This window comes from Erythrolamprus reginae, chromosome 1 (genome assembly GCF_031021105.1).
Source record: "Erythrolamprus reginae isolate rEryReg1 chromosome 1, rEryReg1.hap1, whole genome shotgun sequence".
Taxonomy (NCBI): Eukaryota; Metazoa; Chordata; class Lepidosauria; order Squamata; family Dipsadidae; genus Erythrolamprus; species Erythrolamprus reginae.
The window spans coordinates 159,005,397-159,029,597 of record NC_091950.1 but is presented as its reverse complement, the minus strand read 5'-3'; the positions used below and the strand labels follow the sequence as shown (position 1 = coordinate 159,029,597).

Here is a 24,201-nt window from a genome sequence, read left to right as displayed (position 1 = left end):
TTACATTACTGTAGTAGCCTTGGTGGCACAATGGCTAGTGTGTAGGACTGCAAGCTACTTCTGCTGATCACAGGTTGCCAGCAGTTTGGCAGATTGAATCTCAGTAGGCTCAAGATTGACTCAGCCTTCCATCCTTCCAAGGTCAGTAAAATGAGGACCCAGATTGTTGCGTGCAACATATTTGCTCTCTGTAAACCGCTTAGAGAGGGTTGTAAAGCACTGTGAAGCGGTGTATAAGTCTAAGTGCTATACAATACTAAATGCTATAGCCATCTACCGTAACTTTCTGCTGGATGGTGATGTCATCTGTTTATATCGGTATTCTATGTACAGTAATTTTGTATTTTGTTAATGTATAAAAATATGTTTATATAGTGCTGGAATTCTCTATGTATCTGGAAGTATTGATCTTTGTAACTATCTTCTGGGCGTTATGAAGTTTTTTTAAAAAAAAAATTAAAAACATAGACCGATATAAAGTGTGAGACTGATGTATGTAATAAATAAAAGTGTTAGCTTCAGGTATCATTCTTATTTCAGGAGAATGTTTTTGGATAACATAGGCTGCAACATAATTGTTAATAAATAATTAATATTATTAATAAAAAATAGCGTTTTGTTGCAAACCAAAATTATATTCCTTATTGGGAAAAAATGTTGAAGATGAGTTGGGATAGGAGAGAATAAAAAGATGTGATAGGTACCCATTTTGGGGAACTGCCTATCACAGCTTTTGAAATCTTTCCAAATCTGTTGGTTTTTGTTTGTTGGAATTTTTTTAATACCTCATGACCTTTTTCTTCTAATTCCGATATAAAATTTATGGTTACATTATGGCAGTGATGATCATAATGATGATTGCTCTGGCATGTGAGAATCAATTTGATCTAGTGGTTCAGTGCTGGTCCAAGAGCAAGAATCCATGAGTTCCAGTGATCTCTTTGGGCCAGTCATTCAATCTCCAGAGTTGGTCTTATGGGGAAAATAATTGATGGGTATTAGGTATGTTTGCCAGTAATATAGAAAGATGATAAAGGTAGATAGATAGACAGATAGCTGGCAAACGGTTTACTGCAGACAAGCAGACTAAAGACGTGGATTTCTGGAACCATATCCTGTGAGACCAAGATAAACCTATTTGGTTCAGATGGTGCCAAGTGAGTATGGCGGCAACCAGGTGAGGAGTACAAAGACAAGTGTGTTTTGCCTACAGTCAAACATGGTGGTGGCAATGTCATGGTCTGGGGCTGCATGAGTGCTGCTGGCACTGGGGAACTATAGTTCATTGAGGGAACCATGAATGCCAACATGTACTGTGACATATTGAAGCAGAGCATGATTCCCTTCCTTCTGAGACTGGGCCGCAGGGCAGTTTTCCAACATGATAATGATCCCAAACACACCACTGCCTTGAAAAAGAAGCTGAGGGTAAAGGTAATGGACTGGCCAAGCATGTATCCAGACCTAAACCCTATTGAGCATCTGTAGGACATCCTGAAATGGAAGGTGGAGGTGTGCTTAGTCTGTCTAACATCCACCAGCTCTGTGACATTCATCAGGGAGGAGTGGAAGAGGACTCCAGTGGCAATCTGTGAAGCTCTGGTGAACTCTATGCCGAAGAGAATTATTTTTTTATTATTTATTTATTTATTTATTTATTTATTTATTTATTTTGTCCAATACACAATTAGGGTTTTAGTGGGTATATATCTATATACACATAGTAAAATACATGATGAGGGTTATAGATGAGATACTCATAGTAAAATATATCTAATAAATACTAGAAAAGAAGATATAGTAATAGAACATATCAATGAAAGAATAGAAGAAGAGATATAGGAATAGAAGAAAGGTATAGGAGATATAGGAGAGCAATAGGACAGGGGACGGAAGGCACTCTAGTGCACTTATGCATGTCCCTTACTGATCTCTTAGGAATCTGGATAGGTCAACTGTAGATAATCTAAGGGTAAAGTGTTGGGGGTTTGGGGATGATACTATGGAGTCCGGTAATGAGTTCGGTAATTAAGGCAATGCTGGCTAATAATGGTGGCCACACAAAATATCGACACTTTGGGCCCCTTTTGGACATTACCACTTAAGGGTGTACTCACTTTTGTTGCCAGCAGATTAGACATTAATGGCCGTATGTTGCGTTATTTCGAGGGGACAGCACATTTACAGTTATATAGGCTGTACCCTCACTACTTGACCTTGTAGCCAAGGGTCATTTCTTCAGTGTTGTCACATGAAAAGATGTACTTAAATATTTTCAAAATGTGAGGAGGTATACCTACTTCTGTGACATACTGTACATTATTTCAAAAAATAAATTTTGTGCTCTTGCCTAACAAACTATTTTGGAGAATGCACTCAAGTGTATTCCAAAGCTAAGAAAAGCCATCTAGAAAAACCTGATTACCTCTGCTCTGTTTTAGGCTGGAAACACAGCAAAGAGCAAACAAACTGTCTTTCATTACCTATCAATCAAGCGTCTGCTAATTGTTGCCTATCATGAGACATTTTCACATACGGAGTTTGCAGCCGTTATAAAGCATGCCTTGACCAGGTTGCTCATATTCATTGCAAACACCCCTCCTGAACCACCTGCAATTTCAAAGGTAAAAATGAGTTGAAGAGTATCTTTTATTGAACTGTGTCTGCCTCTCCTCTTCTTTTTTTTGCTTTTCTCTCCCACAGCATCCTCTTCGCAGACATTGAAGGCTTTACCAGTCTTGCTTCCCAGTGTACTGCTCAGGAGCTGGTCATGACACTCAACGAACTCTTTGCCAGATTTGATAAGCTTGCTGCTGTAAGTAAGGTCCATCCTTTGCTTCCTTAATTGTGGTTGAGGAGTCTTGACACAGCGGTTTACGAGACGGTTCTTTATTTTCAGCTCTTTTAGAAGTGACTACCAGCTGGAACGCGTCTCAGCTGGGCAAGGAAAAATCGGCTCCTTTTATACATTTATTTTCCCGCTCAAAAACAAGCTGTCAGCGCCTCAACCAATCAGGCGCAACCTATTTACATATTTTCCCTGGATACAGTTTACAGCGATATTTAAAGTATTCAACAGTGGTAGTGTCCTATTTTAGTCTATTGCAAATTGCCCATTGCTTTCAAAGGCAGCCTGTCTCCACCCTGTGAATTAAAATTGGATTTCCCCCCTCTGTTTTGCAGGAGAATCACTGTTTACGAATAAAAATCTTAGGTGATTGCTATTACTGTGTATCTGGATTACCTGAAGCCAGAGCAGATCATGCACACTGCTGTGTTGAAATGGGAATGGATATGATAGAAGCCATTTCGTAAGTATACACGCCCCAAGGTGGAGTATTGATCATATATCAAATGAGTATCCCGAGGGCTTTAAAACTACAATTTCTGAAATTCTCAGTCAGCAATGCCAATGTCTGCTAGGAATTCTAGATGTTGTAGTGATGCCATATGGTAACGCATCAGATTGAAGAGATTAGAGATAGACTGATGTTTATTAATAATACCGTCAGTCAGGGGTGAAATCCTCTGAAGTCTATTCCTGGTTTGCTAAACGTGTGCATCATAGGGACTACTATGTAGCACTCAAAAAGGAGCATTTTGAAGCCATCAGAGTCTGCAAAGGTAAGTAAAACAGCTGTGCCACACAATTTAGATTATCTAACACAGGGATCTCCAACCTGAGCAACTTTAAGACTTGTGGACTTCAACTCCCAGAATTCCTCAGCCAGCTTTCTGGGAGTTGAAGGCCACAAGTGTTAAAGTTACCAAGATTGGAGACCCCTGATCTAGAAAGCAGGAAGTCTTGCTTTCTGGTTAATCTAGATGGTGAGGCACAGCTGATCGTCACAGAACTGATTGTCAGATATACCAGTTCGCCCGAACCATTAGCATTTTTTTACTACTGGTTCACCCAAACAGGTAGCACTTTTTACTACCGGTTTGGGTGAACCGGTACAAACCGGTATCATTTCTCCTCTGCCTTCAGTTGGAATGCTGATTCAGTAACAATGCAAATGTGAACCGGCATCATTTTCCATAATGTTGTATAGTGATGTGACAATAGCAATTAAAGTGATGGATTGATGCTGCAGAAATCTCATTTAACAACTTCTGATAAGAGAGGGACAGTAAAGAACCCCTATAAATATTTTATATTTGTTTGTTTGTATTTTGTATTGTTTTATCTTTAAAAAAATTAATAATAAAAAAAGAAATCTCATTTAAATATGGAGCTTTGTGGATAATTTGGAGCTCAGTTTGGCTTACCTCCACAGATTATTATAATAAAAATAAAAACAAGGAGCGACTGCTTATGGGTTCCTTAGAGGAAAGAATGTGTGTGTGTGTGTGTGTGTGTGAGAGAGAGAGAGAGAGAGAGAGAGACATAATTTTGCTGATAAGTGAAAAGAAATGGAGACTAGTATAGATCTATTTCAAGCTTATTATGCTCTCGTCAGCTAGCTATACCCTTTATGGGATTTGAACCTGTGGATTTCTGCTTGCAAGGCAGGATTTATCCTCTAGACCACAGGCTCACCTCCGAATCAGCTTGTACCAGGGAAGAGCCATTCGGAGGTGAGCCTGCGGCCTAGAAGTTAAAATCCTGCCTTGAAGGCAGGCGTTTGTGTGTAATATAAGTATTTGATTGATTGTTTACTTCCATTAATTTTAATAGACTGTAGAGGTGACATGCTGTTTCTGAGTTACACCTATTATTTCAGGGTACCTTGTAGATTTCTGTTCAAAGGTAAAAAATTTAATAGCTTTCTAAATTCATACACTTTTATCAACTAATTGTTGAAAGTTTGCAAGGCAAAAAAGCTGTGTTAATTTATCAAAAGAGCTTCCTGAACGGTCCAAGTAATTATAATGCCTCGCAGTTCAGCTTTTTAATCTTTATTACTTTCATTTGTCTAAGAAGCATTCTCTTTTCATCAGGGAAGACGGAGGAGGTAGTGAGAACAGAAAGTCTCTCACTCCAGATATAGAAATGAGGTAAAGATTGTCAAATAATTTTCATCCCACACAAAGCAGGAACCAGGTTTTTTGAAAGCTGACAAGGGACAATTTGTAAACAGAGAATGGAGTACTCCTCCACACCTATTTCCAACTCTAGTTGTAAACATAGTGTATAGTGCCGCATACTTAACTAACAACCTCATTAAACTCCATTTAGACATTTGGATTGTGTGGTAGGCCAAGCTATTGTCTTAAGGCCAGACAGTATTTTCAAAAACAAGCAACAATCCACAGGGGACATAATTGGGCCAGTAGTGGGCACTGAAAACCCATTGCTACTGGGTTTTAGCAGAAGTGTCCTGGGTGGGTGGGCGGGGCTTTTTGCCACTGCTGCTACTGGTTCACAGAATAGGGTCAAACTATGAGCAACCCAACACTGAATTGGGCTCTGGATGATAGGTATGCAGAACCGGTAGAAAAAAATTGATTTTTTTTTCTTTTTTTCCCTTCTGGGCTCTGGTTATGTTTTTCCTATCACAGTAAATGAGGTTGAATGTGTATAATTTTAGAAGAACTGTGTGCAGGTGTGTGTATACATACACATACAGTTTATATAGTAGATAACATATATATTTGTGTGCCTGTGTGTAATATGTATGTACACATATGGCATATATACATAGAATTAAATAGTATATTTTGGATGTTCAGTAATAGTAAATAAATAGGGAAATCGTATCTCTTTGAGGCAAGGAGAGGCCAGGCACCCTAACCCTAACCCAAACCCTTGACATGAGTGACGTCAAATTGGCCACCTTTAATTTTTTTGTCCAGTTAAATGACATTGACTACTGAAAAGTAACCAAATTCCCACTATGATTAGTACCAAGAAATTTCAGGATCATATGGGTGCTCAATATTAACTCTGAAACGGAGCCCACAGTTATAAATAGTTAATATCACTTTTCTTCCAGGATTTGATTGTGGTTAGCAAGTATACCTCTTGGCATTATTTAAAACTAGAAAATTAAAACTCTAATCATAAGGGAGCTATACTTGAACATATTTTTTTACTTCCATAAAGAAATGGTCATTAATTTATTAATATATTTAAAATATTTAAATGGAAAGTAGGCAATTCTATATTAATATATAAATTTTGGTACAAAATTAATTTTACAATATTAATTTCCCCCCACAAACCATTAGATATTCATCTATCTTTTAATATCCTCATTCATTTGAGTAATACTATTGAAATATTCTTATGCCTTAAACAGGATATTTTCCAGGAGACAAAAATCTCCAGGTATATACAATAACTATGCTCAAAAAGTCTTATTTATTCCAAGTTACTATTTACTCAGATCTATCATCTATCTATCTATCTATCTATCTATCTATCTATCTATCTATCTATCTATCTATCTATCTATCTATCTTACAACATATAGTAAAACAATATGAAACATCTTAATCCAATTAATTAAATTTAAGATCTAAAAACCCCAAAATCATAAAAACATTCATTTCATTCAATCAACTTTCTCTCAACACATTCATTGGCCAGGGGGCAAGAATCTAATGGCCCCAAGCCCCAATACTTTCAGATTGAAATAAAAGTTTTCTTAATCATTGTTGAAAATATATCATTTTCATAAAATATCATAGACTTAAATTTAAGACTCCCTGGATTTCACCATTGTTTTATTAAACATGCCAAGAGTTCAGCATCAAATTAAAATTATATATTTGATAAGTTACTAGCCAGATGTACCTATTAGTAATTACATAAACAGATGAATTACAATAATAGATTGTAATCCAAATCTAAATTTGAACCAAAAATTAAATTTGAATTAAATCAAAGCTCTTCTGCCTAGAGTGAGGCCAGCCAATTGGTTCATGTTTATTAGAATGCAAAGCTATTACAGAAACCACAAATCTTGTATTGACTGAGGCACAATGCATTTTTATGAGACAGACTATTTAGGATGAATTGTAATCTTTTCAGTATAACTCTGCAAATCTTAGCGTCAAACATCTAACAGAGATTTCAAATATACAGAGGATCTTTGTCACATTTCAAAATTATAGTGATGTACACACTACCTGACAGATCTTTAATTTCATAAAAAGTTTGAAATATTCCCAAAGTAATAATTTTCTCCATATAATTTTATATCATTCTATTGTTTTCTATGTGTCCTATCCAGGAGCCTTCCAGATTTCATGCAGTGTTTGGAGTGCAACTAAATAACTTGGCAACATATTTGATATTTCTTGAAGTTTTGTCCTTTAAAAATAAAACTGCTCATTAGCTACATCTACAAAGCACATTTTTAAATAACATTCAAAAATTTAAATGGGATTAATTTGCTATAATCACTGTAAATTGTTTCCAAAGAATCCCTTCTTAAGGGCTTTATTTTATTTAGTTGCACATATTTTCACAAAGTGGCCCATGATTACTTTCTGGGTTTTTTTCTACTTATTCCTAATATTTTTGTTTTCATTCATGCAAAAGGTCTGGGATAAATTAATAATAACAAAAATAACAATAGTCTATGCTCATGCAGATAAGCCAGTAGCTCCCATAAATTCCATAGATCTCCTTTTCAAATTAGACTTCCTTTTCTCCATGTCCTGGGGATTGTGAGCACACAGGAGAAGCCAGTGTATAGCGATGATTGGCTGGCAGTCACTAGGCCAAGAAATTATCTGCAAAATTATATAAGTGCCACTGTTCTGTTAGTAATGCAGTAATGAGTAATGATCCTCCGTCCAATGCATGAAACTAACAACTAAGACAGCAGTCACCAATATACTGTGTGTGTCAGTCTTTTAAATTGTGCAGTTGTGAAAGAGAAGGACTAAGCTGTGTTTCAGGGATCTACTGCAAATTCTTGTTTTATATTTTTGTCTTTTCACCTTCTCTGTGAATTTAAAAGGATAAAGATAGATGCCACCAGTTCCTTTAACTCTATCATTGCTAGGACTTGTGCATCTTAGTAATTCATTTGCAGAGATAACTGATGGATCATTAGGATCTGAGGAAGCTAGTGTTATCCTCTAATGTACCTCCGGAACTGCCTTCCACTGCACGAATCCCAGTGACCGATAAGGTCCCACAGAGTTGGCCTTCTCCGGGTCCCGTCAACCAAACAATGTCATTTGGCGGGCCCCAGGGGAAGAGCCTTCTCTGTGGCGGCCCCGGCCCTCTGGAATCAACTCCCCCCCGAAGATTAGAACGGCCCCCACCCTCCTTGTCTTTCGCAAGTTACTCAAGACCCACCTATATCGCCAGGCATGGGGGAATTAAGACATCTCCCCCAGGCTTTCTTATATTTTATGTTTGGTATGTATGTGTTGTATGGTTTTTAAATTGTTGGGGGTTTTTAATGTAATTTTATTATTAGATTTGCTCCATTGTTATACTGTTTTTTATTGTTGTTGTGAGCCGCCCCGAGTCTTCGGAGAGGGGCGGCATGCAAATCTAATAAATTGAATTGAATTGAATTGAATGTCCCCATTATGTTTGAAATAGTCAGGGTCACCGAGAGAACTCACCTTTATTTGTATGAAGATATGTATTAGTCAGGATATTGCATAGAATTCTTTCTTACGTAATAAATGTTTAAGGCATGATCACAGAATCTTTTTGAAATTAAGGATTTTTTCAAGGTTCCCCCCCCCCAGGGGGAGATCCCTTTAAAAAGAATCTTAAAAATATTTGTGGTTGTCTGTGTCTGTAGAAAAAAAAATGAGGGTCATATGCTTCCTGGGCATTTTCCACATTTTCCATTTGTGGCTTAATGATTGGAACATTACAGTAATATGTAATGATCTTCTCCATCAATAAATTACATTTTGCAAAAAGGTAGCAGGATTTGGAGAAAATCCAATGATACAGTTAATGGTCACAAAATTGTATACTTGATTTGAAAAAGAATCGGCCCTATGTGGTCTGTTTTGTCCTTTGAAAAGAACTGTTAAACCCTAGGCTGTACAACAATACTAATCCTGGCCAATATAATACAACAGCAGCCATACCAACATTTTCAACTAATCATTTAAGGTCTTCCAAAGGCAACAGTAATCTTAACAGATTTCTTCCTAACACAGAGATATAATCTGCTTTTAAATGTTTGTTCTCAAAATAAAATTCCACAAAGGATACCTACATTTAGGCAAGAAAAACAAAATGCACAGGTACAGTATATGTGGTACATTAATAACAACAGCAGCAGCAACAACAACAACAACAACGACAGAGTTGGAAGGAACCTTGGAGGTCTTCTAGTCCAACTCCCTGCTTAGGCAGGAAACCCTACACTATTTCAGACAGATGATTACCCAACATATGCTTAAAAACTTCCATTGTTGGGGCATTCACAACCTCTGGAGGCAAGCCGTTCTACCGATCAACTGTTCCAACTGTTAGGAAATTTCTCCCTAGTTCTAGTAGTAGTAGTAGTAGTAGTAACTGTGAGAGGGATCTTGGAGTCCTAGTGGACAACCATTTAAATATGAGCCAGCAGTGTGCAACAGCTGCCAAAAAAGCCAACAACAGTTCTTGGCTGCATTAACAGAGGGATAGAAGCAAGATCACGTGACGTGTTAATACCACTATATAATGCCTTGGCAAGGCCACACTTGGAATACTGCATTCAGTTTTGGTCACCACGATGCAAAAAGGGTATTGACACTCTAGAAAAAATGCAGAGAAGAGCAACAAAGATGATTAGGGGACTGGAGGCTAAAACATATGAAGAACGGTGGCAGGAACTGGGCATGGTTAGTTTAATGAAAAGAAGGACCAGGGGAGACATGACAATAGTGTTCCGGTATCTCAGGGGTTGCCACAAAGAAGAAGGAATCAAACTATTCTCCAAAGCACCTGATGGTAGGACAAGAAGCAATGGGTGGAAACTAAACAAGGAGAGAAGTAACTTAGAACTAAAGAGAAATTTCCTGACAGTCGGAACAGTTGATCAGAGGAACAGCTTGCCTCCAGAAATTGTGAATGCCCCAACACTGGAAGTTTTTAAGCAGATGTTGGATAACCATCTGTCTGAAGTAGTTTAGGGTTTCCTACCTAAGCCGGGGGTTGGACTAGAAGACCTCCAGGATCCTTTCCAACTCTGTTGTTGTTGCTGTTGTTGTTGTTGTTGTTGTTGTTGTTATTATTATTATTATTATTATTATTATTAGTATTATTATAATATAAAAATTTTAACATCGGACCCTGTTGGAACAACTAAAGAAGAAATAACCATTGGTTGACTATAACAGAACTCCAGATATATCACACTGAAGCAGTTGTTTCACATATGTACAGTGGTACCTCAAGATACGAACCCCTCGTCTTACCAACAACTCGTGATACGAACCCGGGGTTCAGAAAAATTTTGCCTCTTCTTACGAACTTTTTTCGAGTTACGAACCGGCGTTCGGAGACTGCTGGGAAGCCGCACGGCTGTTTTAAAAGGTGACAGCCGGGCGGCGGGGCTTCCCAGCAGCCTCCCGAACGTCGGTTCGCAACTCGAAAAAAGTTCGTAAGAAGAGGCAAAATTTTTCTGAACCCCGGGTTCGGTTCAGGAGGTTGCTGGGAAGCCCCCCAGGCCGGCTGTGACCTTTTAAAACAGCCACGCGGCTTCCCAGCAGTCTCCGAACGCGGAAGTTCGGGTTTGGCGTTCAGCTTCGGGAAGCTGCTGGGAAGTCGCCCGGCTGTTTTAAAAGGTCACAGCCGGGCTGGGGGGCTTCCCAGCAACCTCCCGAACCCCGAACTTTTGCCGAACTTCCGGGTTCGGGGTTCGGGAGGTTGCTGGGAAGCCCCCCAGCTCGGCTGTCACCTTTTAAAATAGCCGCGCGGCTTCCCAGCAGTCTCCGAACGCCGAACGCGGAAGTTCAGGTTTGGCGTTCAGCTTCGGGAAGCTGCTGGGAAGCCGCCCGGCTGTTTTAAAAGGTCACAGCCGGGCTGGGGGGCTTCCCAGCGACCTCCCGAACCCCAAACTTTTGCCAAACTTCCGGGTTCAGGGTTCGGGAGGTTGCTGGGAAGCCCCCCAGCCCGGCTGTCACCTTTTAAAATAGCCGTGCAGCTTCCCAGCAGTCTCCGAATGCCGAACGCGGAAGTTCAGGTTTGGCGTTCGGCTTCGGGAAGCTGCTGGGAAGCCGCGCGGCTATTTTAAAAGGTGACAGCTGGGCTGGGGGGCTTCCCAGCAACCTCCCAAACCCTGAACCTGGAAGTTCGGCAAAAGTTCGGGGTTCGGGAGGTTGCTGGGAAGCCCCCCAGCCCGGCTGTGACCTTTTAAAACAGCTGGGCGGCTTCCCAGCAGCTTCCCGAAGCCGAACGCCAAACCCGAACGTCCACGTTTGGCGTTCGGAGACTGATGGGAAGCCCCGCCGCCCGGCTGTCACCTTTTAAAACAGCCTGGGGGCTTCTCGGCGGCCTCCCGAACACAGAATCCAGAAGTTCGGATTCGGCGTTCGGCGTTCAGGAGGTTGCTGAGAAGCCCCCAGGCTGTTTTAAAAGGTGACAGCCGGGCGGCAGCGGGTTTTTTGCGGGGGGTTTTTTGGTTGCACGGATTAATTGACTTTACATTGTTTCCTATGGGAAACAATGTTTCGTCTTACGAACCTTTCGTCTTACAAACCTCCCCCTAGAACCAATTAAGACGAGGTTTGACTGTATTGTGTTTCACTTATGGGAAGTTTGATGCTAGAATTGTATGAACAAATAGGGCTCTGTAATCTCTTTCCCTTCTGTCTTTGCAACATGACTATTAAAGTTCATTAGAGTAGGCAAGTTATGGCTGGCTTTGAAATGGAAACCAGAGGTTTGTGTATGTTTTTGCTTTGTCTTTGCCACTTCTTTGAACTGTGGACTCTGCCAATTGAACTGACTTCATCTTCTGAGAATACCTCCAATCCACTTGTAGCCTGTTTTTTTTTCCTCTCTGATTCGGTTGAATTGAAGTCTATTTAGACCGAGCAAAATTGCCTATTATAAATGCTTATATTCCTTTAGTTTTGTTTGTCTAGGAATGGTCATTCTTTATCCCAGTGGTACTCAACCTGGGGGTCAGGACTCCTTTGGGAATCAAACAACTGTTTCACAGGGGTCGCTTAAGGTTATGGGAAAAAACAAATTTCCCATGGTGCTAGGAACTAAAACTTCTATTCTGGCGACTTGGAACATATTTTTACAATCGAACCAATCAGGCGTTTAAAGTGGGGGTGTCCCTCTGACCTTCCTGCCAATCAGATCAAAGCTCTGTTGGGAGAATTGGGGCTAGACTTATGGTTGGGGGTCACCGCAACATGAGGAATTGTATTAAGGGGTCACGGCATTAGAAAGGTTGAGAACCACTGCATCCCTACATCTTTCCTCAGATTAGTACGAGAAGTGACGGGCGTCAATGTGAATATGCGAGTTGGAATCCACAGCGGGAGAGTTCACTGCGGAGTCTTGGGCCTCAGGAAATGGCAGTTTGATGTGTGGTCAAATGACGTCACATTAGCCAATCACATGGAAGCCGGTGGCAAAGCAGGGTAAGAGCTCTCGGTCAGAATGCAGATCAGTGCAAATATTTCCATCTGTCCGTGTATCAGAGAGGAGCACTTAGATGTACTATACAAATAGCATAAATCCATTCCAAAGAATTGCTAGAACTATACAGTGCTTTCGCATATGGTTCTTATTTCTAAATTTCCTGCTTACTAAATTAAAGAGATTGAAAAACACATTTCTCTGTGTTTCCCTTTATAAACCAGCCATTCGGGCAGTTCCTTTGATTGGAGGAATATTCTATGCAACATAGATTTGTGCTATGTTTTCACATTCAAGTATCCATCTTAAGGAGGAGAGACAAAAACTGGTGAAATATAAGTGTTTTTCCATGAAGAAGACTTCACCAACACAAATAGATAATGTTTTATTTCAAATTGCCCATATTAGGACTGTTGCCCTGTAGGGGTTGGGGGGGGTGTATCATGGGGGGAAATGTAGTTGCAGGGTAGGAATGCAATGCAATCTTATCCATTCTAAAATGTTTACTACTTGATTCTTTTTACTAACAAATGGATTTGATTGTCTCTTGTCTGCGATCAAGGCGAATCCACATAACAAAAGCTACGCTAAACTATCTAAACGGTGATTATGAAGTGGAGCTGGGCTTTGGAGGGGAACGCAATGCTTACCTCAAGGAGCATAGTATAGAGACTTTCCTCATCGTCCAATGCAGTCAAAAACGGGTAAGAAGTAATCATTACTGAAACTGCCCATAGCAAAGTGCTACAGCTGATGAGTCATTACATATGATAAGTTTGTATACATTCATAGTAGCTTTTTATATGGGACATTCTGTGTGAAATGTGTGCCCCTAGGATATCTCCGGGACCGCCTTCTGCCGCACGAATCCCAGTGACCAGTTAGGTCCCACAGAGTTGGCCGAGTCTCCGGGTCCCGTCAACTAAGCAATGTTGTTTGGCGGGACCCAGGAGAAGAGCCTTCTCTGTGGTGGCCCCGACCCTCTGGAACCAGCTCCCCCCAGATATCAGAGTTGCCCCCACCCTCCTTGCCTTTCGCAAGCTCCTTAAAACCCACCTCTGCCATCAGGCATGGGGGAATTGAAATTTCACTTCCCCCTAGGATTATAGAATTTATACATGGTATGCTTGTATGTATGAGTGGTTCTTTAAATTGGGGTTTTTTAGATTATTTTTAATATTAGATTTGTTTACATTGTCTTTTTATTGTTGTTAGCCACCCCGAGTCTTCGGAGAGGGGCGGCATACAAATCTAATAAATAAATAAAATAAATAAATAAATAAAAAGACATTGACAAATCCCATCTAGCACAAGCAATTTCTATTTCAGCTCCTCAATCTTCACTTTTCCAGAGAAAATTGGGGAACTAATATTTCAATTATTTTTCAGAGAATTCATTCTACAATCAGAAAGCTTTGTCATACTTTAAATTATTCTCCCCCTAGCTGCCCCTGAAATCCATACTGCCCCTACGCTGCTGGCCTTCCGGAAGGCTGTGAAGACTTAGCTTTGCCAGCAGGCCTGGGGCTGTTGATCAATTCGACACCATCTTGATCCGGCCACTAAAGTATATGAATGGTCTTTTAATGGGTTTTAGTTTTTTCTTTCGTTGTTTTTATATGTTGTACACCGCCCAGAGTCCAGAAGGAGTAGGGCGGCCTATAAGCACGATCAATCAATCAATAAATTCTGAGCATGTGGCACCTTATATAATGAAATGTTAAGTTTTTGTTTCAGTTTTAATCATCTCTTCTGAAACCAAATCCTTCTGATTTCAGAGAGTCTAATATTGAAAGTTGTAGATTCATAAATTTAATACAAAATTATCAAGCAATAAATATGAGTCGATATTTATTAGACTTTTTAAAATATATTCCTTTATTGCTATTCATTGTTGGGGAAATTCACATTCTCATAGTTTCTACAAATCCCTATTTGGTTAACATAAATTTTGGAAGAGCATTTTTGTTTAGTTTTATAAATAAATTTTTATAAATAAAATGTTCCTCTTTTTTTTCTTCTGCTGTGAGACAATAGAGGAAAATTCTTTTGCATATTTACATGAACTGAGTGCCAATGTAAATTGTACCAGCAATTCTAGCTTCCATTATAATCCACATTAGAATTTTTACTTGCTAATCTTCTGGTCTATAATTCTGGGACGTTAAGTTGTTCAGCAGACACATTGCTTCATAATATATAAATATTTCTTCTTCTAAAGTGACGACCTTACATACATAGTCTCTTCTGGAAAAGAAAATAGCTACTTGCTATTCTGAAGGTCACGTGTACTACCATAATTTGACTTTATAGTATAATAAATCACCCAAGGTAGAGCAAAAGGCACATGGAAAAAGAAAAGGAAGTTTTATAAATAACCTCAAGCATGACCTCAGTTGTTTTCCTTATGGTATAGATTTATAATCTGTGAGATCATTGCTTAATTTCTGGCCCCTGGTAAAAGTGCTTTTTTTTAAACCATGTTTGCTTCTGAATAATGCAATATTTCTTAGATGGCATTCTCGGTTTCCTCCCATAAATAGTTTGGTCACATACAGTATATATGGTCATGCAAATTATTTAGAATTTTGGAATGCCTCTTTTTCTATTTATAAAGGAGAAAAATCTACCTGAATGTCGTGATTTTTATAAATATTGCATTATTATGTTGGAAAAGACTTGAGTTTCTTAAATAGATACTTCTTCACAATAAACATGATATATTTCATTTTGCTTCTTTGTAATCACTGCCCTAAGTCTAGAATGAAACTACCATTTTGCACCGGACGCGGAATAAGCTCACAGACCACAGAGCTACGTTTTATGGGTCACTTTATTCATTTTATTCATGGTTTTAATTGCTGGGGTTTTATATATGTTTTATTTTTAATATTAGATTTGTTTCACTGTTATATTGTTTCTATTACTGTTGTGAGCCGCCCCGAGTCTTCGGAGAGGGGCAGCATACAAATCTAATAAATAATTTAAATCTGGACTTACAGAGGTAAACCAAATGCGGCGGAACTTCCATTCCAAATATTCTTGGCAACTATGGGTGAAAGCTCCTTGCTGAGCAAGGAAAGGTTGCCCTTGACCTTGACCTTGGACTTGACCTTCCCTTGCACTATGTTCAAGGCATGTGGGAAAGCTTACCTGTAGACCTGAGGCAGGGGAGTCCCAAGGGCATCCCCACCATATGAGTCGTATAAGCCCAGAGCTTCTGGTGAAGGTGAAGGGTAGTCCATCACCTTCCAAAAGGTGCCCTAAAGGAGATCACACAGTTGCTGTTAGCCCCTTTTTTCTGCTCCATAAATTCCAAAAGTGGGATGAGTGGTGAGCCTGTCCCTTTTATACAGGGACTCACTGCTCTGCCCCCCGGCCCATCCTGCACACTCCTACACCCATTACCTTATGAACCCACCCTTGTAAATAGGGGGTGGGTTCTGGTTTTCTTTGCTGCCAGTTTGCTCCTTGATGTGCTGCATGGGCACGCTTTGCACACTTGTGCAGTGCTAAGAAAAAACAGCTTCTGTGCATACACAGAAGCAAAAAAACCAAGATGGTGGCGCCTAAGCCTCTGCCAAGTGAGCCGGTTTGAGGGCTTGGTAGGCCTGGGTCGCTGCTGGTTCCAAAAGCCCAGGCTGCCAAAGTTACTACCAGTTACACAGAAGTGGTCCAAACCAGGAGGAACCTATCTCTGCTTATAGATCAGTCAATCTAGCCCTTTAGAAAGGAGCTCAGCTGTGCAGGAGTCATTGGCATTGAAAGAGAAGATCAAGAAGAAACAGAAAGCACAGTAGCTTAAGATGTATCTAAGAAATAAGCTAAGGCAGAACACAGTATAAATTATAGGATTTAGAAGACAGAATACAGAATAAAATTTGGAATTAGTAGTAAAAACACAAGTAGTAAAAGTTCCTTAACTGCATAATAAAAGTAAGATGTAGTACTGCAAGCTTAGGAATCTTGTGTGTTTACTACAGAGATCTGAGCAAATCATTACATTTTTATTAAATTATCAATGATCCAAATTTTGCTGATTTAGGAGAAATAAAATAAATAAAATAAATCTATGGAAAGATGGATTTCTGATGTTTCATGATAGCATATAATTCAGGGCAACATAAACTATTTGTTTTGTATAATACAACGGTACACAACTAAAACACTGAGGTATTTTGAAGGGACAGGTCCTTATATGTTTATGTGTTACTTATGATGTATATGATGATGATGATGATAATTTTCTTTGAAACTACTATAGGAAAAAACCAGCCGAACAATTTCACCCATAGTGAATGTTTATTCAAATAATCTAAACATGACCACAATAAAACAGGAAAATTCTAAAAAAAGCAATTCACAGAAAAGCCTCTTTGCTCCTACATAACTATATTAGAAACACTGTTTAATCTATAACAGCTCCAACTACAGACCTCTTGTGCCAGAAAATAAGAAAAACATTGGACAACCACCAACACAGAGGTTTGAGGATTCTAAAAATACAATAATATGAAGTCATTTTTAGATTATGTATTTGATTAACTTTTTTTATGTATTTTGAAATAGCCACAGTGATTTATTTTACATTCCTAACCCATCTATTTCTGCCCTCCAGCTAAAACTGATTCTAAATCTACACATTTCAAAAAGTATATCCCATTAGATGCCAAAAAGGGAAGCAAAAACAAAACATTATTCTATGGCCAAATACCATTTAGCCAGGCATTCCACAAACAGTATTTATCTTTAAAAATTTGAAGTTTAAACACTACTGATGAGTTGCTTTATGAAATGAATAATGGAAAACGATAGGGTTGTGTTAGGAAAGGAAAAATCCCTTACTGCAAATGAATGTTTATCGATTGTTCTTATATGGTGTGAAACTAAGGAAAGACAAGGGAGGGGGTAGGGTGGCGGAGCAGGCTCATTATGTTGCTATGGCAAAAACAAGAATAACTATTCAAGCTAATAAGAAAAACTCCTGCATATTCTGGGTCATGAGCAGATCTTGCTATGCTGCTGCCTCCATTCAGTCAATACACTATGGGAAAATGTGTGCAGTTTGTGCAGGTCAAGCAGCTTGCACTAAATAAAGCTCACTGCAAACTTGCCAGTATTGCTAGGAATTGTAAAACTTCTCTGCAAAAGCCTTTCCGAATCCAGATTGCTGACAAGTGTGTGCCTAGTTCTCTTGGAAAAGGTAGCCCTTGTAGCAACTCATTTTGTCTGGCGTAAAGAATTAGAAACTGGAAGCTTACTCTACTCCTAAGACTGATCTCGGCTATATTGATTTGAGAAGTGAGTTACGTCTTTCGGAAGTAGAGGCGGGCCGACATTTAGCGGGGCCAAGGGGAAGAGCCTTCTCTGTGGCGGCCCCAACCCTCTGGAACCAGCTCCCCCCTGAGATTAGAACTGTCCCCACCCTCCTGGCCTTTTGTAAGCTCCTTAAAATCCACCTCTGTCATCAGGCATGGGGGAACTGAGATAACTTCCCCAGGCCTATACTGTTTATGTATGGTATGTTGTGTATATGTTTTCTTAAATTATGGGTTTTTTAGTTTTAATTATTAGATTTGAATTGTACATTGTTTTTCTATTACTGTTGTGAGCCGCCCTGAGTCTGCGGAGAGGGGCGGCATACAAATTTAATAAATAAATAAATAAATAAATAAATAAATAAATAAATAAATAAATTAATTAATTAATTAATTAATTAATTAATTTGCGGCAGGGCCAGTTGCACACAGCCACCACCGCCGAAGGCAAGGAAAGAAGGGTTATTGCACAAGAACGCGCACGATCACCCAGGAAGCCCAGCGCCATGCGGCGTTTTCCCCATACATAAATGCTTTTCTCTCCCTTACGCATATTTCCATTTGAGCAAACAGGAGCTTGAAAATTGGATCAACACCTAGATTGGTTAATTGATACTACACTCTTATATAAATTCACTCTTAAAGAGATTGTTTATCCCCAAGTATCCTAAACCAATATACATTGGATTATCACATTATTTGAGTTACCAAATTCTATAGTCCATTATATAATCTCTTTGCCTCTTTAATATATACATAATAATTATTTAGTTTCCAAACACTCCTCCCACCCCCAATTGGTTAGGATTCCACAGAGGATACCATTATGGATTAGTCTGCATTATATTGAGTTTTCCATTTGCCTGAGTATCTTTGACTAAGAAACTCTACTCTAAGAAAAAGTTTCCAAGCTGTGTATCTCAAAATCTAGAAGTAGTTCTGTGCTGATTTAGATGACCTTTCCCATGAATCCTGCTGTAACCAGCCATGGCAAATGTATGTGTACCTTGAAGTAGAGAACCATGGGTAATACATTTAAACATTTATTTATTTATTCGATTTTTATGCCGCCCTTCTCTTTAGACTCAGGGCGGCTTACAACATGTTAGCAATAGCACTTTTTAACAGAGCCAGCATATTGCCCCCACAATCCGGGCCCTCATTTTATTCACCTCGGAAGGATGGAAGGCTGAGTCAACCTTGAGCCAGTGATGAGATTTGAACTGCTGACCTACAGATCTACAGTCACCTTCAGTGGCCTGCAGTACAGCACTCTAGCTGCTGCGCCACCCCGGCTCTTATTACAGGAGTTGGGTATAGAACGGAGGCCCGAAGATGCTAATGTCAAATGCAACTGTTTTTATGAAATAAGTGAAAAATCTGTTCTCTAAAAATGTAAAGAATATGTTGTACACCACAATTAATCCAAGTATTGTGTATATTATATAGTGCAAACTAAGAATTAACTATGTATTTATTTAAGTTTTATTTTAAACATGAAGTGGCTTTAACACTTTTGCACAGCGAAGAAAGGAAAAGTTTGCTTTAATTCTTTGCCTGCTGTCCTCTTTCTGTACTTACAGTCTTTCTAGTCTTCCCCTCATGCAGACATGTTTTTCTAGCATAGTAGAAAAGGATAGGAATTCATAAGATATTTTACATTGAAAACATTTTGAGCTTGAAGTGCCCTATTTCAAGCTGGCTGTGGCAACCTTTTCATGGCCTGATTTTGACTGAAACAAAGGTGGTTTGAACTTGGAACAGTCCTTTGCAAACTGAAAATGCTTTGGACATCCCCCAAGAAAGTTGTTAAAATAATTAATAATGATAAAAATAGCAATGTAATTATGGCAAAAACAAAACAAAAACCCCAATATCTTCCAAGACATAAATGAAGGAATATCTAGCAAAGCAAAATTAACAACAACAAAAAATAATATTAATTGGCTATTATAACAACAAAAAATAATATTAATTGGCTATTATAGCGGTGGCAGCGATTAAAGACAAATTGGGAAGCAAAATTTAAACGTTTTCCCCATATTAATCCCTGTACATTTGTTGAATTTCACCTCTACAATATAATGGTTGAAAATTTAATTCTTTATCTCAATTCCTTTTTCTAGAAAGATGAGAAAGCAACAATAGCCAAAATGAATCGCCAACGTACTAATTCCATTGGTCACAATCCGCCACACTGGGGAGTAGATCGCTCTTTTTATAATCACTTAAGCACCAGTCAAGTTTCTAAAGAGATGAAAAGAATGGTAAGGATGTTCAGCTCTATGGAATATTGCTGCCATTGTTGGCAAATCAATATTAAGTGTACGTATGCATTCCTCAATTTCCTTACTACTCTGTTTCTCCTGTTTTCCTTACCCGTGAAAGTAATTTTTGTTTTATTACTCCATTCATGGTTTTAAAAAATATTTATTTTTTTATTTTGATAAAAGTTCTAATCCTTATGCATTGTTGCAAGTTGCCAGAAAGAGCTTCTGGTGATTCCCCCGTGTACAGTGTACGTAGAATATCTCTGTCCTTATGCTCAAATGAGTTGCATCGTGAAAATTAAAGATTGAAGCTTAGAAATTGCTACAACTACACTAGTTCTCGCTTGTCACACCTTTTTACAAATGAGTGACTAAAACTGAAAGGGACTTATTTAGATTCACTGCATGAAATACTCTCTGAGATGTAAATTGCATCAAGCGTGTGATTCACGATTTGAATAGTCATATTTAGAAAGAACGCATCAGAAGAAACTTTAACAGGGTACCGTGAAAAAACATAAAAGAGGCAAGCACCCACTATATGTGTATCTTGCCCTGTAGCTGATACTACACAGATCATAACTTATAGATCAGTTCCTCATAAAGATAGAGAAAATTATCCAAATTAAAGAGAAAATGGTGTTTAATCCTTTTAGCTGTTGTGGGGATTTGCTAGACATACTTTAGCCATAAGCTAGGCCTTTATAGGTAATAACTTCTTGTTTGATTTTGAAAGCATGTAATATGCTTATGGATATCAGGAATCATTGTTAGAACTATCTTCTGAAGCCCCAATTCACAAAATAATATATATTATTCTTTGTCATCATTAGAGAGTAAATCCACAGCTTATTCCTTGTATATCAGAATTGTCCATAATCAAGGTGATATATGTCCATAAAGCCTTTAAAAGAGAAATGTCTGTTCAATTTAAAATGCTTTACAAGAGCCTTTACTGGTTATGAAATGCAATTATTTTGCCTAAAGTCCATTTTGTTTGGCATATTAACTATGCATTAACAAAAGCTTTGCCCAATAAATTGATTTTCCTTTTAATAATGCATCTTTCAAATTTGGTTAGAAAACAATTTTACAGGATATGTATCCGGTGTATCTTGCAACAGATTTAATTTTAAAAGCAGATATGCAGGAGGGAAATACCAATTATGTAATTAACCTTTTGCAGGTATGAAATGCTATATGATCTAGCTGAATGTTGTAAACATTTTGTAATTGCATTTCTTTTTGCACATGATGCAAAAGTTTTAATTACTTCTAACACTGATTCCATTTAGAATTTAGAAAGGAATAGAAATTCCTCTCAGACTTACCAGTACAGAATATACAAAATGTTTACTCCAAAATACTTGCAAAAAACTAATATCCGCTTTAGCAAAAAGTGATAATTATATATTAAATGAAAGACTATAGGCTGAAAATAACCAAACCGCATTTCAATATCATAGAGAACAGGATTCTCTGGCATTTTTGACAATTAGTATTCTACAGGTAATACCTCGTCTTACGAACCTAATTGGTTCCAGGGGGAGGTTCGTAAGACGAAAAGTTCATAAGATGAAACTTTTAATTAATCCGTGCAACGAAAAAAAACCCGCAAGAAACCGCCGCCACCTGGCTGTCACCTTTTGAAACAGCCGGGGGTGCTTCCCAGCTTCCTCCTGAACCCGAACGCCAAACCTGAACTTCCGGGTTTAGCGTTCAGGAGGCCGCCGAGAAGCCCCCCGGCCGTTTTAAAAGGTGACAGCCGGGCGGTGGAACTTCCCAGCAGCCTCCCGAATGGTGAACCTGGAAGTTTGGCAAAAGTTCGGGTTCGGGAGGCCACTGGGAAGCCCTGCTGCCCAGCTGTCACCTTTTAAAACAGCCGGGGGGCTTCCCAGCGGCCTCCCAAACCCGAACTTTTGCCAAACTTCTGGGTTCGGTGTTCGGGAGGCTGCTGGGAAGCCCCGCCGCCCGGCTGTCACCTTTTAAAACAGCCGGGGGGGCTTCTCGGCGGCCTCCCTAACGCCAAACCCGGAAGTTCGGGTTTGGCGTTCGGGTTCAGGAGGATGCTGGGAAGCCCCCCAGCTGTTTCAAAAAGCGACAGCTGGGCAGTGGGGCTTCTCGGCGGCGGCGACAGGTTCGTAAGAAGAAAAAAGTTCGTAAGAAGAGGCAAAAATTTTCTGAACCCCGGGTTCGTATCTCGCGTTGTTCGTAAGATGAGGGTTCGTAAGACGAGGGGTTCGTATCATGAGGTACCAGTGTATATGTTAGTATCCATTTAAGTTCTGGATAATGAAGGGGACCCAGATGCTTAAAAAGGATTACTGATATCTTTTAATGGACGAGCATAGGCTGTTTCCAATGTAACTTAGAGCCTAGAACTTTTGGATGTTTATCTACAAATTTAAAGCCTAGTCAGATATGCACCTGGTTTGCTGCACCCAATAAACTGATTTGCACAATATACAATGAGTGTTTGCTTTTAGAATAGGAGAAACATCATGATTCTTCTTAAACAAAGGAATCTAACAGTGTTCTAAATTCAGTTTTCCTTCCCCAAAGTGTTCTGCTCAACAACCTGATTTTTTGAGAGTATCTTGTTAAAATTATCTTTTAAAAAAACCCACACCTTTCCTGATTTTCTTTGTTTCCATGAAAATCTACAAAGGAGGCAAAAGGAAATATTTGCCTTACAGCTGTTCAATCTCTAGCAGTCTTAGCCATCATTATTTAAGTGACTATGGGAGTTCAACATAAGTTCCCCATCCCACTTTAAAAATAAATTCTTTGGAACATAGATAATGAAAAAAAAATCAGACAAATTTCAGAATATAGAGAATTTGCAGCTGATTATAACATTGGCAGTCCAATATTGGAAAAGGTAATTAAAAACTTCAAACTTTTTAAGTTCAGAAACCAATCAGCAAAACATGTACAGATATCTTTTATTTAAAAAAAACCAAGGTATTTGTTTTGGAAGGCACTTTGAGAAAATTGTCGATTTATCCTTTCATACCTCTAGAAACTGCACCGATTCCTTGTGCAATAAAAACATGGGCAACACTTTCCTGAAGGAAAATTGTCCATTGCAGTTTTAAATATATGAGACTGGATTCCCTTAGCTCAAAATTAAGAATACATGATCTCAACCATTCTATTGTATTATAGGTATTAATATTTTTTCTGTACATTCATGATTATATAATTGTTAACATGGTTAATAATGTCTCCGAGTATTCAAGTTTAATTCGGAATGACTTGCACATGATTTTTTTTTTTTGCAAACTGATGGAAATGAATTACCATTGTGTTCTTCTGAGACACACACACACACACACCCTTATTCTCCAATCTATCATTCTAGGAATTCTTAGTAGTTTCTTGTCAAAATACTTACAAGGTTTTTATCGTTTTTTGAGATAAACAAATGTTAGAGAGATGCTGTCACCTAGCTGTGTGTACCACAATTACACTTTCTTGTCTTAAGTACATAAACCAGATACAACCAGTGTGTGTTGACTGACATGCTAGTGATTACATCAGAGGTTTTTTAAAGGGATCATCTGTGCACTATCTATTTAATACTAGACACATAAATGTTAACTATGTAGAGAAAAAAAGAGGAAGCATCGTGTTTCTGAGAAAAGAAGATCCTTTTAGAATAACTGCAGATGTTGCACACAGCGACTGACTGAGATAGCAACTCTGTTCCATTAAGTTGAAGTTTGCAAAATGTTCGGGACCCTGACCTGGAATAGATAATGCTCCATACTCTTGGCAAGACACTTATCAGCATGATGTTACAAATGGATGTCCCCTAAGTGGTTTTGCATTAACTCTAATGTATTCACTGTCATTTTGTTTGGCTAATTAGCATTTCTCTCTCTTCTTTTCAGGGTTTTGAAGATCCAAAAGACAAGTAAGAAAAAGGAACATTAATTATTCTTTTTTATTCAAATGTGTGAAGTTTGTCACTGTGCAAAATAGAGTACTATCTTATTTTGGATCTTTTCTTTCCCGTAATTTTTCTCCATAAATACTTGTTAGAGGTTAGAATACATCATATCACCCTGCCACAGATTTTATATTTTATTCTTTA

General features: G+C 38.7%; 1 protein-coding gene across 1 annotated transcript in view; it reads left to right on the top strand.

The window, feature by feature from the left end:
• Positions 1-24,201, top strand: part of ADCY5 (adenylate cyclase 5) — a 92,586-nt gene that overhangs the window by 16,711 nt on the left and 51,674 nt on the right. Inside the window, exons 3-8 of the mRNA XM_070730324.1 lie at positions 2,704-2,815; positions 3,184-3,311; positions 12,358-12,516; positions 13,077-13,218; positions 19,959-20,099; positions 23,999-24,021. Of these exons, the coding sequence (XP_070586425.1) occupies positions 2,704-2,815; positions 3,184-3,311; positions 12,358-12,516; positions 13,077-13,218; positions 19,959-20,099; positions 23,999-24,021 (705 nt within the window). The remainder of the gene's footprint in view (positions 1-2,703; positions 2,816-3,183; positions 3,312-12,357; positions 12,517-13,076; positions 13,219-19,958; positions 20,100-23,998; positions 24,022-24,201) is intronic.